Below are 18,500 nucleotides of genomic sequence, written 5' to 3' on the forward strand. Positions count from 1 at the left end.
CCCAAATCACAGATATGAATGGGTTCCTGTTTCATTCATAATCCGTCTTCTTTTCGACCATTCGCCATCTAAAACCTGCCTTATTGCTGCTTTAGCTTATGGGGGACCTCCTAATATTTGAAGTCAATTCGTGGATTTTGAAAAATCGAAGTTTTTTTTTGGGAATCGAATGCGCTATTCTTTCAATTCGTACGATTCTAATACGGACCTATTTGATCAAAAACAGACCTATTAGACCAAAAAAAACGTAATAAACTTAATTTCGGTTGGTCTTTTTGAATTTGAATTTCAAAGTTTTTTCAATTCGAAATTCGACCCTTGATAAATATGCCCCTTAGTGTATATCATTCTCTTTCTATTCCATAATCGGCTGCTGTTTAATACCTTAATTTTCTCTTTTTGGTTCCCATGTTTTCTTCTCTCCAACCCTCTCTGAACCATCTTCATCTGTTGAACACTTCTCGATCTCTCTCCTTTTATCTTCTCTATATTTAACTATATTTTATGTCACCTCTGTATTTTATTCACATGCAGAAGTCTAGAGGAGCAAAAGAAAGTTTCGGGATAAACTCTTGCATCCCCACTGAGGGGACGCTATTTCACAGAAATAAAGAAATGAAGGGATGGCATCCCTGTTTATCCCTCCCCAATTCCAGCACTGGTTTTAAGTAGTATTAGTAGTATTGAATAATATTTATATTTGGATTTGATTTTGAATCAGGAACCTGCTCTTACTTCATATTCCTGAGAAATTGGCTTATTGGTCCACAACTGTAATAAATCAAATTCCTTTTTGCACTTTAAGGTGTATCTCACCTACATGTGTAAAAACCTTCTGTTGGAAATCAAAGACAGTGATGCATGTTTATTGTGCTCACTCTTCTCTGGCCAAGTACAATTTGATGCCCAGGTTACATTTTGTCTTAGATTATTCCCTCCCTCCCCAAAGACACAAGCTGCATGCAGATATTTTGTCTCACCAATAGTCTTATTAATATGTTATCATTTGACTATGCAACCTTGACAAGTCTGAGATGCCTGATTTTCAGATTCTGACTTTTCCATCCTCTGGGTTAAATAAATTCTGAAAATTTTTTAGATTTTTTAAGTCACATTTTATAAAAGAAAATCAATAATTTTTCGTGATTTTTGCATTTAGAGTTTAGTAAATAACCCCCTTAGTATTTTCTAAAAAAGGCTAAAAGTCCTCTGACAAAGAAATGCGTGCAAATATTATCTATTGGAGCTCTTATAGACCAATTCTTTTTTCACAATGGAACATTTCAAAGGCCTTGAAAACTTTGCTGAATACCTAAAACTGTTAGATAATTGGCTTACTATATGTAAAAACGTGACCAGTGCTAAGGTGTTCTGGGTTATAGGACACAAAACAAGAATTTTAGAGTGTTTTAAGATATACTGTATGTACACAGGTACTAAATTAAGATTCTAACCGTTGCTCCTTGCTGTAACTGTCGCTCTTCAAAAATGATCAACAGAGTGGATTAAAGTTATAAAAAAAAAATGTATAACCAAAAATGTATTTGTCTGGGCAGGATAAAATTTGTGCTTGTAAAGGAAGATCAGATGCTCCTGGCTGCCAGTGTTATTTCTTCAGGTGCTTTCATACTGTACCATAACTCCTGGAATCAGGTAACCTTGATTTAATCTGAGCAATTTGTCTATTTGTGGTGCTTTGTTAAAGGGTGGTTCCCCTTTAAGTTAACTTTTAGTATGTTATAGAATCTACCCATTTGAAAGCTGGAAAGAATCAGAAGAAGGCAAATAATTAAAAGCTATATATAGGCCAATTGAAAGGTTTCTTACAATCTATAATATCGATTGTAAGAAACCTTTCAATTGGCCTATATATAGCTTTTAATTATTTGCCTTCTTCTGATTCTTTCCAGCTTTCAAATGGGGGTCACTGACCCCATCTAAAAAACAAATGCTCTGTAAGGCTACAAATGTATTGTTATTGCTATTTTTTGTTGCTCATCTTTCTATTCTGGCCTTTCCTATTCATATTCCAGTCTTTTATTCAAATCAATGCATGGTTGCTCGGAGAATTTGGGCCCTAGCAACCAGAGTGCTTAAAAAGCAAACTGGAGAGCTGCTGAATAAAAAGCTAAATAACTCAAAAATAGATTCTAACTCAGAAATAATAGAAAAAGAAAACCAACTGAAAATTGTCTCAGAATATCCATTTCTACATCATTCAAGGTGAACAACCCCTTTAAGGGGAAATTCCAAGGAATAACAGCTTCTTCCATAATGAAAGAAAATGTTATTCTAAGGAACTCACGACTTTGTATTTATTAAACATGTTTATTTGCTTAAAGCTATTTGCAAACTTGCCGCAAACTTGCAATTTGACAGTGCTGTAAGTACAATAAGGGCAGGGGATGCAACTGAGCCCAGGCTGCCAGGATTGGATTGTTTTGTGAGTATAATGAGAATAGCTGTGTTAGCATTTTTGTTCAAGTACCAAACAGGACTGCAAATGGCAGCTTTAGACATACAACATAAAGGGTTTGAAAGGAAATAAAAATCTTCTAAAACAGTAAAGAGACTGTGTCTTGCCGAGCTTTCCTTGGCAGACTTATCACATGGAGGGATAGAAATAAAACACACACACTGATGAATATTAGAATAATATATTGTAAGAAAATGAATACATCACCGATTGAACACAACGCAACGTCTAGCCGAGCTTCCCTTGGCAGACTTTTGAGAGGAACATCAGCTGGGGGACCCCGGGCCAGGTACAGCGAACCCTCAAAGCCAGATCAATCGGGCAAGGTTCTACCCAACACGTCTGCTTGTAGATGAAGTTCCGAAGCCCCCTCCACTGAGTTCCTATTTATATTAATATAATAACAAAGTAATAGATGGCTACACGCCCAGAACGGTGACCATGAGAATGACCACGACAATGAAAATAACCATGTGAATAAGATACAAGAACGAATTATTATATTGAAATAATAACAAAGTAATAGATGGCTACACACCCAGAATGTTGACCATGAGAATGGCCATATTTGTATGTTTACGAGTTAATTAACTCAACTCCTGCTGTTCCCTTGTCTCCAACTAATACTAATACATCCATATAACAACTAAGGAGCCATATTGGATACACTTGATCACACTCACATTCATACATGACCTGCCATGTCACATTTGTATCACAGACAGTTCTAGAACAGATAACCATTTGCTGTCCTTAAGTTCTTAAGTCATCTTTCTTCTGAAGGTTCTGGATCACTTACACTGCATTACAGGAATTACAGTGAACAGCCTTTTTGATGCATCATCTGCCATATTGAAACATTCCATTGGCACCGCGGTGTTATCCAAGCATTAATAGCAATAGAAATGGAATGGAGGTTTTCAAGTAACAAAAAGAAAAAAAGTTGAGCCCACTTAAAATAGAATAATAAACAGTAAGCATAAACTGTGCAGCGTTTTTAAATATGAACATTGGTAAATTGTTATAAATGTATTAATGACCAATATTAAGACTGAAAATAAGCACCTTCCACACCAACCTTAGTAACCAAACGTTATTAAAGGGAACTATCGTGAAAATGTAATATAAGCTCCAGCATACTCAAATAAGAAACGTTCTTAATACAATTAATTAAAAATTATGTACCATTATAATCAAGTTTATCTTCACCATTCCTCTCTCAGAATCTGTTTCTCCTCATTCTGTCTTCATTCAGGAGTTGGGTGTCAGATGAATGATCCAATTTATCTTATAAGGTTGTTCCTTTTGCCTATAAGATATATTGGATCATTCATCTGACACCCAACTGCTGCATGAAGACAAAATGAAGAGAAACAGATGATGAGAGAGGAAAAGTGAATATAAACTTGATTATTTCAGAAACAATGTAGACTTTTTATTGATTGTATTTAGAAAGTTTCTCATTTCAGTTAGCTGAAGCTTATATTAATTTTTTTTAATTATTTTTACAATAGTTCCCCTTTAAATAGATAAATGGGCATAGATGTGGACATTGTAATTTTGCATGCCGTTAAAGGGATACTGTCATGGGAAAAATTTGTTTTTTCAAAATGAATCAGTTAATAGTGCTGCTCCAGCAGAATTCTGCACTGAAATCCATTTCTCAAAAGAGCAAACAGATTTTTTTATATTCAATTTTGAAATCTGACATGGGGCTAGACATATTGTCAATTTCCCAGCTGCCCCAAGTCATGTGACTTGTGCTCTGATAAACTTCAATCACTCTTTACTGCTGTACTACAAGTTGGAGTGATATCACCCCCTCCCTTCCCCCCCCCAGCAGCCAAACAAAAGAACAATGGGAAGGTAACCAGATAGCAGCTCCCTAACACAAGATAACAACTGCCTGGTAGATCTAAGAACAACACTCAATAGTAAAAACCCATGTCCCACTGAGACACATTCAGTTATAATGAGAAGGAAAAACAGCAGCCTGCCAGAAAGCATTTCTCTCCTAAAGTGCAGGCACAAGTCACATGACCAGGGGCAGCTGGGAAATTGACAAAATGTCTAGCCCTTATCAGATTTCAAAATGAATATAAAAAAAATCTGTTTGCTCTTTTGAGAATTGGATTTCAGTGCAGAATTCTGCTGGAGTAGCACTATTAACGGATGTGTTTTGAAAAAAACATGTTTTCCGATCACAGGATCCCTTTAAGAGCCCTGCCAGAAGAACAGGACTTTGTGGAGCCACACCAAGACATGTGAGGGGTAATGTGCTAAAGGATGCTTTAACCCTGGCCACCATAGTATGCAATGGCCACATAAAGAGGCAAGCCTCCTAGAAACTGCAAGTAATGTCACTTAAAAGCTCTTTGCAACTGAGGTGTAACGCAAAGCAGTGTTGATCCTGTGTGGCAAAGGTTTCAGCACGGACACACACATATATGCACACGCGTTTTATTGTGTTCGTGCAAAATTCTCTCAGGAAAACAGCTACAATGAAATCCCAACCTTTATCACACAATTTACTTATGGCTTGCAAAATAACCTTTATTTCAATGTTTTCAGTGTACAGATGCATTAAATATACAATACAAATCTTTCTATACAAATCATATAGATATAGGTATTTTATTCTTTTATGCATATGCTCTTTATGCATATTATAAGTTTAAGGTTCCCAGACACACTGAAGCTACAATTTTTTTGATTCAGTATTTGATTCAGTCGTGCCCAGTTTAGAGTCACATGATTTTTATTCAGCAAAAATCTGAATCCTGCAAAAAGTGCCCAGATTTGCATGAATCTCATGGATTCACTGCATCGCTAGTTGATGGCTCCATGAATCCAAGTTGTTGGGCTGCACGGAAGGCAAACTTTTTGGGCTTAAATGAAATGCAGTCAGTAGAGCCCACTAGATGGAGTTCCAAAAAAAGTGTCCCTGATTTTTCACATAATGCTGCAAACCTATTTTAGTTTTGAACAGATTCTCCCCTCTTTTCACTTGCTCTCACTAGCGGCTCTCTTTTCAGTTCAGCGCAGCATGTGCTGCCCAACATCATATTTAGATAGCACTAGACTAAAGAAAAAGGGATGAAGAAGGTTGGTGAGGGTGAAATTTGGTTAAAATGTTAACTCAATCATTTAGATACTCCTGGAAGCTTAGTATGAAGGTCAAATAGTGTGGGATTTGCGGGTACATACAGCTGGGTCAAAAAACAAAAGCTTGAATTAAGACTACGGTTTTCTAAGTAATGTAAATATTTAGGGACGGTGCAACACATATATATATATATATATATATATATATATATATACACACACACACACACATATACACACACACACACACATATATATATATATATATATATATATATATTTAGCAAGTCCAAAAACTGGAGCACACTTTTCTATTAAGGCAACTGCCCAGGTGCTGGTTAAACTACTAACTTGTACATATCTCCACAAAAACCGCACACATAGGACTTGTTAGTGCAAAAAAAATTGAAAAAATGTTTTATTCCGACGTTTCGGTTCACATACAGGAACCTTCCTCAATTTTTTTTGCACTAACAAGTCCTATGTGTGCGGTTTTTGTGGAGATATATATATATATTTACATACATACATACATGGTGGTTATGTGTGTGTATATGTATGTAAATATATATATATATATATATATATATATATATATATATATATATATATATATATATATATATATATATATATATATATATATATATATATATATATACTTACATACATATACACACACATAACCACCTCAACTGATGGCTCCATGAAGTTAAAGAACTGATACGAGTAATAATTGTAAGTTGACTTTAAACTTGTTGTAAAACCAGGCTTGCTTTGGAGGAAAAATGGTGAAATACATTAACCTTATAATGCCAGCAGGGCCAGCCTCTGGCAGTAAAGGGGTTTGGCACAACCTTCTGAACGGCAGAAACCTCTCACTGTGACCGACACAACAAACACAGACATTAACAATAAAACAACCAACTGCTGTGTCATTTGTTGTAGAACTGAGAGGAAACCCAAGCTAGTCCCCATTTAAGATTGGTTAACATGAATTTTAGGGCCTTGGTCCACTGTTCTTCGGAGTTGAACTGGGTCTTGATGGAGTAGGATCCACCACTTCCTCCTGTGTCTTCAATTTTTCCTTTTTCTACATCCATCCTGAGAAGAAAAATGGAGAATGGCAAACAAAACCCTTTTTAGATTTGTCTTATTCTATAGTATGTAGTCGAATTAAGTCGACTACATACATAACTCATCTGAGTGGCTTTTTCAGTACAACCGAAGTGGTAGGCTATTCCCTGACATTTAAAAACCCTGGAGGGTAGTAAAGTCACAGACATCCAATTACAATGGTTCCATTGAACCTCAGGATGTTGTTGGCTGAAACGCACAGATGTGTGAAAGTGTGATCCAGTCACAATGGTACAATGATTTTCATTGAGGTGATAATCATTCAATGTACATGACTGGAAGTGTGAATTGTTTTGAAGCTGCCGGGTATGGATGTGAAAGTGGCATTGTATGTTGATGAGAAGCAGTATTGCAGGCACCCTTCGCTGTTTAGAGATGGTTTTTCTAGTTTGGCATAAATTGCCTTTCACACCTCTTTCAAACCATTTGTCCTCTCTATCCAAAATGCTGTCCTCAAAGGACTTTTCCTTGAGCTGTAGATAGTCTGCTGGGTCTAGTCCTGAAGGAGTTACCCCTTCTATGCTGGGCCATTTTCTTACAGAGCAGTTATTGTCTCCCCAATGTATAGATCGGAGCACTCCTCACTACACTGTACAGCATAGACCACATTACTTTTCATGTGCTTTGCAGTTGGGTCTCTAGGGTGTATCAACATGTTTCTCAGGGGTTGCTGGGTTTGAAATGTACATTAATGTGATAGTTCTTGAAAATTCTCAGTTTTGCTGATGTTCCAGCCACATATAGGATGACTATGTGGCTTCGCCTGCAATGTTCCTCCCTTCCATTTCCTGGTTTGGTGTTTTTGCTTGGCTTTGATTTCGTTCTGATAAAGCCCAGTTTCAGCCTACTGAAGTTCAATGGAACCATTGTGATTTGATGTTTGTGACTTTACTCCCCTCAAGTGTTTAAATGCCGGGGAATTCACTTCAGTTGAACACTGGGATGGGTGGTAAAACGTTTTCAAGAAAACCTCTAAATGTCCAGTTGCTTTTGACTTAATTCTACTCGACACTGTATATAATGACCTGGATAAATGAGAATCTTCATAGACTTCTTATTTTATACACAATAATAAAAAAATGTTAAATGTAAAATTCCGAAATTGATTTGAAGAGTCCAAAGATTTGAGCTGTTCTCCTAAGGGATGTAAAGGACTAGAAAGGAGAAGATGGCTTGAATGAAATTGACACAGTGCTTTGAGGGCAGTTCCAAACACCACATCAAGGGTAGATTTAACAAAATCTATTCTGACTTTGATCTCAAACAAGGCAGCATTCCATAAATAAAAGTATTGCTTTGCATTATACCCAAAACAAGAGATTATTCTAAGTAGTGCATGGTGTTTGGTTAGAACAAGTCATTTTTAATCACTCTACCAACCTGTAGGGCAAGCAGAAACCAGTGTCTCCTTTCTCAACCTCCTCCTTAAACTGCTGCACACAGTCCAGGAAAGCTACCATGGCATGGTCAAACTTGTTATCCCAGAAAAACCGCAAACCACCTGAACAGTACAGGGGCAATTCCTAACAAAAAAAAAAAAAAAGAAAAGAGGATTACAACATCGCTTGAGATCACCAAGCAATGATCTACACCTATGGCTCCTTTAAGGCACTTGTGAACCCAGGAATAAAGAACCTGAAATTGGGTTCCTGCGTCCCTCAATCTCCCTTTTGTGATAATAAAAAACACATGTAGTATTGGAATTATAGAGCAATAATAGCAGTTGAAATGAGGGAGATGCTTTATTCAGAAGTTACCGACATTCCCTACCTTAGACTTGTCTGTAAGAGACTCTAAATACGAATGGTTACCAAATGGCACTAACCGGTACCTGCAGTGGAAAAAGACAAGTTACCATTTGCTACGCAAGTTGGTAGTTGTAACAATAAGGTACTGTGTGAGCATTAACACCAGCTGAGGTGCTATTGGTAGATATCTCACCTCTGGAACTGCAGCCCCATCTTATTGGCTAGAGCATGAAGCAGTAGAACAGTCTGGCCCCAGGCTGCATTAATCTCATTCCATTCCACTGGCACACTAGGCAGGCGGCCAAGACGAAAGTTGTTAATTGTGCCAAACTGCCCACTATGCCTATTGTAAGCAAAGATATTTTGTTTTTACTTGTGGCAGGCAGCTAAAAGGGCTTTTGAACATATACTATACATCAAACCAACAAATAAGTTTTAATGTGTGGAAAATAAATTTGCACATTAGCAGTAATTCTGCTTCAGCGTCCTTCTGTTCTCAATTTCTGTGAAACTATATTAATAAGTTTCAATGCAGTTTTGGCCTCTGCCAAAGACAATATATTGGACATTCTAAATCCCTTCATTTACATATCAATATAAATTGCAATTTACCAGATGTGGAATGTGGCATTGAAGACATTGGTCTTTTTCAGTTTGTCCAACTGTATCTGAGCATATCTCATCTGATTCTCCACACTCTTTAAATCATCATCTAACTCCAACTGTTGGCGCTTGAACTCACTGTACTCCTTCTGATAGCTGGAAAGGGAACATAATAACAATCTCACTGCAAATTGCAGAATACATGATATTCTAGCCTTAAAAGTCCCTCGAGCTACACACTACTAGTGTCATTGTGCCCATCAAATGGAAAGGAACTGAAATGTAGCCTTTTTAAAGGTTATATGTCATTACAATATAAACAATCAGTTTATTAAGAAGATTCCTGCCTTTCATAATATGCATTTCCCTGTATATATATAATATAATATATATATCTATTGTCATAGCTGTAACTTTGTATTGGTTTTTGTTAAATACCTTTGTCTAATAGATTATGTTGCAGTGTTAAGATGTTTTATTTTATAATCATAGGCTTTGTGGTCAAATTGTGTAATGTGTGCGTGTATATACTGTTTGCTAGAGTCTTCTATTAATTTAGACAGGCAGATGACAAATAAAGAGGCTGCAGGTTAAAGAAGATGGTCTGCTTGTTGTTGTCTAGGGCGGGGAAACAGACCCAGAAGTGCATGGATTTTACAAATCTGTGTCAATAAATGGGTTCAAACTAGTTTTCCTAAGCAAATTTAATATACTTCTTAGACAATTCCCCTTAAGTTACGGATGCGGCAAAGAGCAAAAGGCTTAACAGTATCTCCACCTTCTTGCACATTTACCTGACATTAAAAAAAAAAAAATCCAATTTTTACTTTGTTTAATGAAAAAGAAACCTATCTTCAATATACTTCAATTAAAAAATGTGTACCGTTTTTATAAGATACCTGACTGTATGCAGTGATATTCCCCCTTTATGTACTTGCTCTGACAGCTACAGATAGGAAACTTTAGACGGTCCCTAACTGCTGTGCAGGGAAACGATCATACTTTCAAACTACGGGGGGGGGGGGGGTACTCGAGCAGCTTTGTTTGTTTCCCTGTAACAACTGTGTAGATTTGTATCCACAAACTCAGTGCAGTCTTTATATTCTGATTATTAATCAGTCTTGTTGTATTGGCTTCTGGCAGATATTATTTGACTTGTGCTGTTTTGATCATTTATGACGATTCCTAAGCTTAACCTCCCAACTGAAGCCCAGACCAGTGCAGTGTCTTGTTATTGCAAAGATGTTTAAAAGTCACAAGATGACAGCCCCTGAGCCAACTTTATAAGCCCAAATCATTTGTTTAATTGGGCTTCTGGTGCAGTAAGTTCATGATTATATTTAGTATACAAAGTACAGCATTTCTAACATTATTCTATTTTAGACTTTAGTTGCCCTTTAACACTCACCGAGCCTCCTCCTGATCAAGCCTCTCTGCTTCCTCTCGTACTTTCTCGATGTCCTTAGCAACTAACTCACGGTTTCTCTCCACCTCCTCTAAATCCAGAATTAGTCTTTCCTCATCCTCAGCCAGCTCCTTCAGTTTGGCTTCCAGTTTCTCTTTGTCATCTTCATTCATTCTCTCCAAAATCTCGAGGCACCGTCTAAGAGATCATAACAAAACAAATGAGCTGTGGAAGTAGAAAGATCTTGTTGAGTCTAGTAAATGTAAATTAGAAATTTGGTCAATGAAGACATCAAAAAAATGAGAGACAAATAATCATCTCTGTGGAGTGTTGTGCAAAGCAAAGTGAGTTGCATCTTTAGTATGCAGTATGAGTACCCACGGGCAATCCTACATGCCTTTAATAAAAGTCACATGGGAAACCAAGTTCTTCTTAGCAAATTAGCAATAAGCAGAACAGCCATCTTAGTCCTATCACATATATTCAGTTTCATACTTGTAGTTTTGACACTCGTTCTCAGTGATGTTTAACTGAGTATCCAGTTGGTCCAAGAGGGTATCTGTACATTCCTCACAAAGTGGATGGTCGACATCCGTCTGCCCTGACATAATGTCAAACAAATCCCCCGTCACCTGGAAGTAAACATATAATATTCAGGTAAGTGGATAAGCCTCTCTTCCTTCCTTCTATTCACAGTAGGAGGCTAATATTTACATATTGCCCAGCCAAAGTCAAATACATAGGTCTTGTATTGAAACAATAAAACAACAACAACAACAAAAATGGACACTTGCTTTGTTTTAACCCTATCTGCTCCTGGGAGAAATAAAGATTTGACAAATTACTGCCTGCGTCTTGGGGTTACAGATAAGCAGCAGTTTCTTATGCAGGGTAGTTAACATAGATGGGCTTTCCCTCCTCCCAGAAGTGCTTGTAAGAAAAAAGTAGGTGGGTTCTAGTTTAAAATGGCATTCAGTTTTACTGTTCTGCACAGTTAAATAGAATGAATGCAGACCTTACATATCACTATTTATTGTGCTAATGTTAAAATGAGGTATATACTTTTCCTTTAACACTTTCCTTGATGTGCCCGATATGTTTTGAAAATGGAGAATCTATTTCACTATGCTTTATTTTGGTTACCTTCAGTCTTCTGCTCAGATTCTCCATGGTGCCGCCATCAGATGCCTCTCCTATCAGTGTAAAACTGGTTGCACTTTCTGTTGACATCATTCTGTGTTTAAAAACAGATTAGTTTAAAAGCTGGAGCTCACGGAAGGCAGCAGAGGTATATGTCTAGAGGGTGCACAATTCCTAGAGAGCCACCAGCAGGGGAAGTGAGGGGGCAAACCAATGAGCAACTGGTAATAAGCGAAAATAAGGAAATAAGCGAGCAGCAGAGGGTGGGAGGTGAAAGAGGATACAATCAACAGGGGCCAAAAGCCAAATAATGGTGTGGATTTGTCAATGTGTGGTCAGCATTAATGTGTATATCTGCTCATAAAGTAAACAAGCACACATGTCCACTTGTCTTGATATGTTGTACAGGTAACCATGTAAAATATTGGTTTACCTCGCTGGTGGGATAAGTCTTCGGGATACACCATCTGTTCGGTTTTCAGCAAAAGTTTCCTGCAAAGAAAAAAACATGAGAAACAGGGGTGTTTTATATTTAACATCAATCCTAATCGTTCCTTCCTTCCTGTCCTTTACACTGAATGTTCTGATAATTAGAAGAAAGGAAACAGTGACTACTTTACAGCTCAACGCAGTAGGTGAAGTGGGATTCACACAAAATAGTCTGTCGCTCATAAATAAGCAATCGCTAGTGAGAGTTGTGTTTGAGATTCAGTCTAATTGTATCAAGGTGATTCAAATGATGAAGAAAGGATAGTATCACTTACCTCTACATTTGAATCTACTTCTTGAATGTCACCTGGCTTTACTGCTGCTGTTGTCACCAGAGGGGCTGTAAGAGATATTACTATTATATCAGCTAGCAGAGTAAAGTAACCCAAACAGCTTGTGATTGCATCAATCAAATGGTTGACCTTCCTGCCAATCATGGGTCCCCTAAAATCTTGACTACTAGAAATGACCACTATTGGCTGACCTTGCTGTTCAAAGGATGATATCTCTTGAGAACCAGACTCAACATGGCCTTCCACAGTCTGTCGCCACATTCCAGACAATTGGTTCTTTTTATTTCTAAATTACTCTGTTTACACTGCAAATAAGTTACTCTACCATGTTAAATTTCCGTTCCCAAACCAACAAGTGTATTTTTTTTTTAGTTTTAATATTGGTGTGTAGGCACCATCTCAGGTCATTTTGCCTGGTCATGTGCTTTCAGAAAGAGACAGAGCAGCACTATGGAACTGCTTCTGACAGGCTATTATTTCTCTTACTCAATGTAACTGAAGGAGTTGCAGTGGGACAAGGATTTTTACTATTGAGTGCTATTCTTATATCTACCAGGCAGCTGTTACCTGGTTACCTTCCCATTGTTCTGCTGATGGAGTGCTGAGGGGAGGTGACAAGTTTTCAGAGCACAAGTCACATGACTGGGGGCACCTAGGAAACTGCCAATATATCCAGCCCCATATTAGATTTCAAAATTAAATATAAAAAAAACATTTGCTCTTTTTTCTAAAAACAGATTTCAGTGCAGATGTCTTCTAGAGCAGCACTATTAACTGATGCATTTTGAAAAAATGACTTTAATGGTAATATCAATGAGACATTTGTTCTTTGCACCTGTCAGTTCCTGCATGGTGACCTTATCCAGGATCTTGAAGGATGTGTCCAACTTCAGAGGTTGACTGCACCTCTGACACACAAAGCTGACCTGCATTGTAGAGGATTTAGAGGTCTCCATTCTCTAAAAGGAAGTTAAAAAAATGCAGCTGCACTTAAAGGTCCAGAAAAGCATAAATGTACAACTGTTATTTGTCTGACTTTAGTACTAACACAGTACTTGTTAACACAGCAAACTATGATTAAGGTGTGTTCCCGATACGTGTTCAGTTTCATCACAGCAGCCACTTACAGTATGTTTTTAAAGATCTTTAAATTTTGGAAATGTGCATTTTTTTTAATTTTTGAAAACAAACTAAGTCACACACTCTTACAGTTAGGTTCATAAATCTTTGGACAGAGACAACTTTTTCCTAATTTTGGTTCTGTACATTACCACAATTCATTTTAAATGAAACAACTCAGCTGCAGTTGAACTGCAGACTTTCAGCTTTAATCCAGTGGGTTGAACAGAATTGCATAAAAATGTGAGGAACTAAAGCCTTTTTTAATGCAATCACTTTATTTCAGGGGCTCAAAAGCAAATGGACATATTAAAAAACTGAAAATAAAATGTTCATTTCTAATACTTGGTTGAAACCCTTTGCTGGCAATGACAGCCTGAAGTCTTGAACTCCTGGACATCACCAGATTCTGGGTTTCCTCATTTTTAATGCTCTGCCAGGCCTTTACTGCAGCGGCTTTCAGTTGCTGTTTGTTTGTGGGCCTTTCTGTCCTAAGTTTAGTCTTCAACAACTAAATGCAGCTCAATTGGGTTCAGATCAGGTGACTGACTTGGCCATTCAAGAATATTCCACTTCTTTGCTTTAATAAACTCCTGGGTTGCTTTGGCTGTATGTTTTGGGTCATTATGAAACGCCTCCCCAATCAATGTGACTGCATTTAGCTGGATTTGAGCAGACAGTTTGTCTCTGAACAACTCAGAATTTGGATGCTTCTGTCCTGTGTCACATCATGGATAAACACTAGTGTCCCAGTGCCACTGGCAGCCATGCACGCCCAAGCCATCACACTGCCTCCACCATGTTTTATAGATGATGTGGTATTCTTTGGATCATGAGCTGTTCCATGCCTTCTCCATACTTTTTTCTTGGCATCATTGTGGTAGAGGTTGATCTTGGTTTCATCTGTCCAAAGAATGTTTTTCCAGAACTGTGCTGGCTTTTTAGATGTTTTATGGGTTTTTTTTAAGCAAAGTCCAATCTAGCCTTTCTATTCTTGATGCTTATGAGTGGCTTGCACCTTGCAGTGCACCCTCTGTATTTACTTTCATGCAGTCTTCTCTTTATGCTAGACTTGGATATCAATACGCCTACCTCCTGGAGAGTGTTGTTCACTTGTTTGGCTGTTGTGAAGGGGTTTCTCTTCACCATGGAAATGTTTCTGCAATCTTCCACCACTTCTGTCTTCTGTGGAGGTCCAGGTCTTTTTGAGTTCACCAATACTTTCTTTCTTTCTCAGGATGTACCAAACTGTAGATTTTGCCACTCCTAATATTGTAGCAATTTCTCACATGGGTTTTTTCTGTTTTTGCAGGTTAAGGATGACTTGTTTCACCTGCATGGAGAGCTCCTTTGACCGCATGTTGTCTGTTCACAGCAAAATCTTCCACATACAAGCACCCCCCCTCCTCAAATCAACTCCAGGGCTTTTATCTGCTTCATTGATAATGACATGAAGGAGGAATTGCCCACATCTGCCCATGAAATAGCCTTTCAGTCAATTGTCCAATTGCTTTTGGGCCCCTGAAATGAAGCGATTGTGTTGAAAAAAGCTTTAGTTTCTCACATCTTTATGCAATCTTTTTGTTCAACCCACTGAATTAAAGCTGAAAGTCTGCAGTTCAACTGCATCTGAGTTGTTTCATTTAAAATTCACTGTGGTAATGTACAGAACCAAAATTAGAAAAAAGTTCTCTGTTCAAAGATTTATGGACCTAACTGTAGATCCAGATACACACAGTACAATACTAATCACTATTAAGCATTTGTTATTCTGTGCATTTTTATATGTATTCTACTTCCACTTCCTGAACATCTCACTGCTGAAAGCAAGCAGCACTATGTTGATTCTAGAAAGTGTAGGTCTATGTACTCCCTCTTCATGGCAGAAATCAGCAGCACTATTAATTCCTGGTTTAATATGGGGACGTCCCTTCCAGCCAACTGATATGATGTGACAACACAACAGCCAATCATAGTCTTAAAGACACATCAAACCTTTGCGCAATTAATATGATGAGGAATTGAAAACACTAGATCTACAGCTTGCCACAGTTGCTCCCATTCAGAATTACGTTCAGAACAATGGGGCGAAATAACTATTTCTATTTCCATTTGAAATTGGGAGGCAACCAATGGTAGAAAATAAAAAAATATTCGTCATGTTTGCAAATGGGTAAAGAGATGTAAAAAAAAGTAAAAAATTACTGACATTTCGTGTTAAAATAGTCTAAGATCCAATTCTCTGGGAGTCAGCATGTTGTGACCTACTTTCAACTATAGTACAGGTATTGGATCCGTTATCCGGAAACCCATTATCCAGAAAGTTCCGAATTCGGAATGAACATGTCTCATAGACTCCATTATAACTCAAATAATCCAAATTTTACAAAATGATTACCCTTTTCTGTGTAATAATAAAACAGTAGCTTGTACTTGATTTAAACTAAGATATAATTAATCCTTATTAGAAGCAAAACCATCCTATTGCGTTTATTTAATGTTTATGATATTTTAGTAAAATTAAGGTATGAAGATCCAAATTAGGGAAAGATCCGTTATCTGCAAAAGCCCAGGTCCCGAGCATTCTGGATACCTGTATTAGAAGTTGCCCAAGAGTCCCATGACCTGTAGAAAAACACTTGATCTGCCTTTCTGCACCTTTATTTATGTTTTGTGCTTCTGTACCAGCCCAAGGCAACCACATTCCTTTAGCAGTAAAGATATGTGCCTCCAAAGATGCCCCAGTAGCTCTCCATCTTATTTTTACTTATTCACTTCACATGCTCTGTGCTCAGGCCCGGACTGGCAATCTGTGGGTGCTGGCAAATGCCAGAGGGGCTGCTATAAGGTGCCATAGAAAGTCAGTATTTAATGGGCTGGTGGGGGCTGATTGGGCCTCTGTGTACCTGAAATGCCAAGGCCTATTTTAATTCTCAGTCCAGACCTGTCTGTGCTGCTGTCACTTACTGAGTTTAGGGACACACTCACAATATACAATACATATAGAATAGAAATGTGACAATATTGCCTAATTTTCTGCTTGATAATTTGCGACATCACCTAAGCTTAGCTTCTCAACAGCTGCTCAGAGCCCACTGAGCATGTGAGCGTCGCAGACACTTTCCAAGATGGTGACCCCCTGTGACAAGTTTGAAGTCCTGTATCTTTCCTGCTACTGCAAGGCTGAAACTATAGGCTGGTGCAAGTAGTTCAGTATATAAAATACTGCATTTTTAGCTATATTCGTTGTTTGGGTTTAGTTCCCCTTTAAAAGGCAGCAGATCCCTCATATATGGTGGGAGCTTAGACAGAGATTACAGGAATGTACTAGCAACTAGAGGGATCCCACAACCCCCTACAAGAAGACAAGCAACACTCACACAGCACTGTGGAACCAGAAACACAGAAATCCACCGTGGGTTTAAATGTGATGCTTTCATACCACTAGGTTTTATTGCTGCCCCTTTTGACACTGTTTAAACTGGGCGCCTATTTTGAGAGCGCTTACTTACCTACACTAAAGAGACACGGAATATTCACTCGTTTCTGTAAGATCGCAGAAAAGAAGTCTAACGCAGAAAAGAAGTCTAACGCAGACAGCTCATACGACTCTCCTGACAGATACCGTCCCCATCCATTTTGGACCTCCCCCTGGGGGCGCGTGTTCGCATTATTTGTTTACTTCCTGTTTTAGAAAGCGGACGTGCGTCACGATAGGTTTCCGTATTAATCCTGCGGAACGGAAGTCATCAGATTTTTGTATTTTTCTGTTATATTCTTATTGGTTAATTACAATATATATATATATATATATATATATATATAAATATATGTATATATGTATATATATATATATATATATATATACACTACGTGAAAAAAGTACTTCCGCTGCAGAAAGCTGAAGTTTAAAGGTTTAGTAGCCATAAACAATGCGGCGTGGGGCTGGAAACGCTGAAATGCCTACAGAGTACTTGGTTTAAAGTTTGTGTTGTTTTGTTAGTCGCACTCCAGTACTAGTCATCAGAGGAATAACAGTACAAATTCTTCCGAACTACAGTCCTCTGTTAAGACGTGATGGCATACCTCCCAACTGTCCCTTTTTCGGAGGGACAGTCCCTCTTTTGACAGCTCAACCCGCAGTCCCTCATTTGTACTGGAAAGTCCCTCTTTTCTCTGCACTGAACAGCCAGAAAAAGAAACAAAGTTTCTCACTTAATTGGCTTTTAGCAGAGAGCCCAGAACAGCTAACAGGTGCAAATAAGATACTTTGTAACAATTTTGAGACACAAAAACACAGTTTAGATAAGGAGAAATATTTTCAAACTTTCATAACCTGGCAAATTTTGTAAAACAAACATGGTAATTAGGGGGTGTGGTCACAGAAAGGGGTGTGGTCAGAAATTGCTGCGCTACGTGCGGAAAAAAAAGATTTTGTCCCTCTTTTTACTTCCAAAATGTTGGGAGGTATGTGATGGAGTATTTGAAAGGGGACGGCTTATTATATTATTATTATGAGGGTGTCCACCTCTACCAGCCCCAATATGGCGGCACTCGTCCAGCTAACACAAGGCACCGATTGGATTGAATGACAGGACGCGATGTGGCGTTGATTGGACCATCTGTTGCCTAGAAACGGCGAAGCTGGACGTTGATTGGTTGAGACTGGTCGAAGTGCTGTGTGTTCCATACAGGCTGAACGTCCTTACAAAAGTATCTTAAGTATCTATCCTGGGCTCTCCGCCAAGAACCAATTAAGTTAGACACTTTGTGTTTTTTTCTGGCTGTTTGGTGCAGCAGACCAAAGAGAAAGATTAGGACTACACAGACGTTTTCGACGTGCTGCGACAAAATGCCGGTGAACAATGGCATGCGACACTGGACCAACGATGTGACTTCATCCGCCATTTCTTCGGAAATAAGGTATGAGATAGAAATGTCGGATGAAGTCGCAGCATTGATCCAGAGTGGCATGCGATTGGTCG

At 38.2% G+C, this 18,500-nt stretch overlaps 1 protein-coding gene across 2 annotated transcripts; it reads right to left on the reverse strand.

The window, feature by feature from the left end:
- Positions 1-6,362: 6,362 nt before the first annotated feature.
- LOC108702722 (beclin-1) lies at positions 6,363-17,184 on the reverse strand. Of its 2 annotated transcripts, XM_018238357.2 has the most exons (12): positions 17,028-17,184; positions 13,232-13,355; positions 12,379-12,443; positions 12,048-12,106; positions 11,618-11,708; positions 10,970-11,106; positions 10,478-10,672; positions 9,079-9,225; positions 8,660-8,809; positions 8,489-8,549; positions 8,099-8,241; positions 6,363-6,685 (listed from the first exon to the last, which is right to left on the reverse strand). In XM_018238357.2, exons 2-12 carry the CDS (start codon positions 13,350-13,352, stop codon positions 6,517-6,519), a joined length of 1,338 nt encoding a protein of 445 aa, XP_018093846.1. In that variant the 5' UTR covers positions 13,353-13,355; positions 17,028-17,184; the 3' UTR covers positions 6,363-6,516. The 2 variants fall into 2 exon arrangements, with proteins under 2 accessions (XP_018093846.1, XP_041434515.1); XM_041578581.1 differs by lacking the exons at positions 12,379-12,443; positions 17,028-17,184.
- Positions 17,185-18,500: the final 1,316 nt, after the last annotated feature.

This window comes from Xenopus laevis, chromosome 9_10S (assembly GCF_017654675.1).
Source record: "Xenopus laevis strain J_2021 chromosome 9_10S, Xenopus_laevis_v10.1, whole genome shotgun sequence".
NCBI classification, from domain to species: Eukaryota; Metazoa; Chordata; class Amphibia; order Anura; family Pipidae; genus Xenopus; species Xenopus laevis.

Excerpts from the sequence above, each read along its gene's own strand:
- LOC108702722 (XM_018238357.2), bottom strand. The coding sequence starts at position 13,352 with ATGGAGACCTCTAAATCCTCTACAATGCAGGTCAGCTTTGTGTGTCAG. Across the intron at positions 11,709-12,047 it reads AGACTTATCCCACCAGCGAG|AATGATGTCAACAGAAAGTG; the intron begins GTAAACCAATAT and ends TTTTAAACACAG. Across the intron at positions 8,242-8,488 it reads CTCTTACAGACAAGTCTAAG|GAATTGCCCCTGTACTGTTC; the intron begins GTAGGGAATGTC and ends TTTTTTTGTTAG.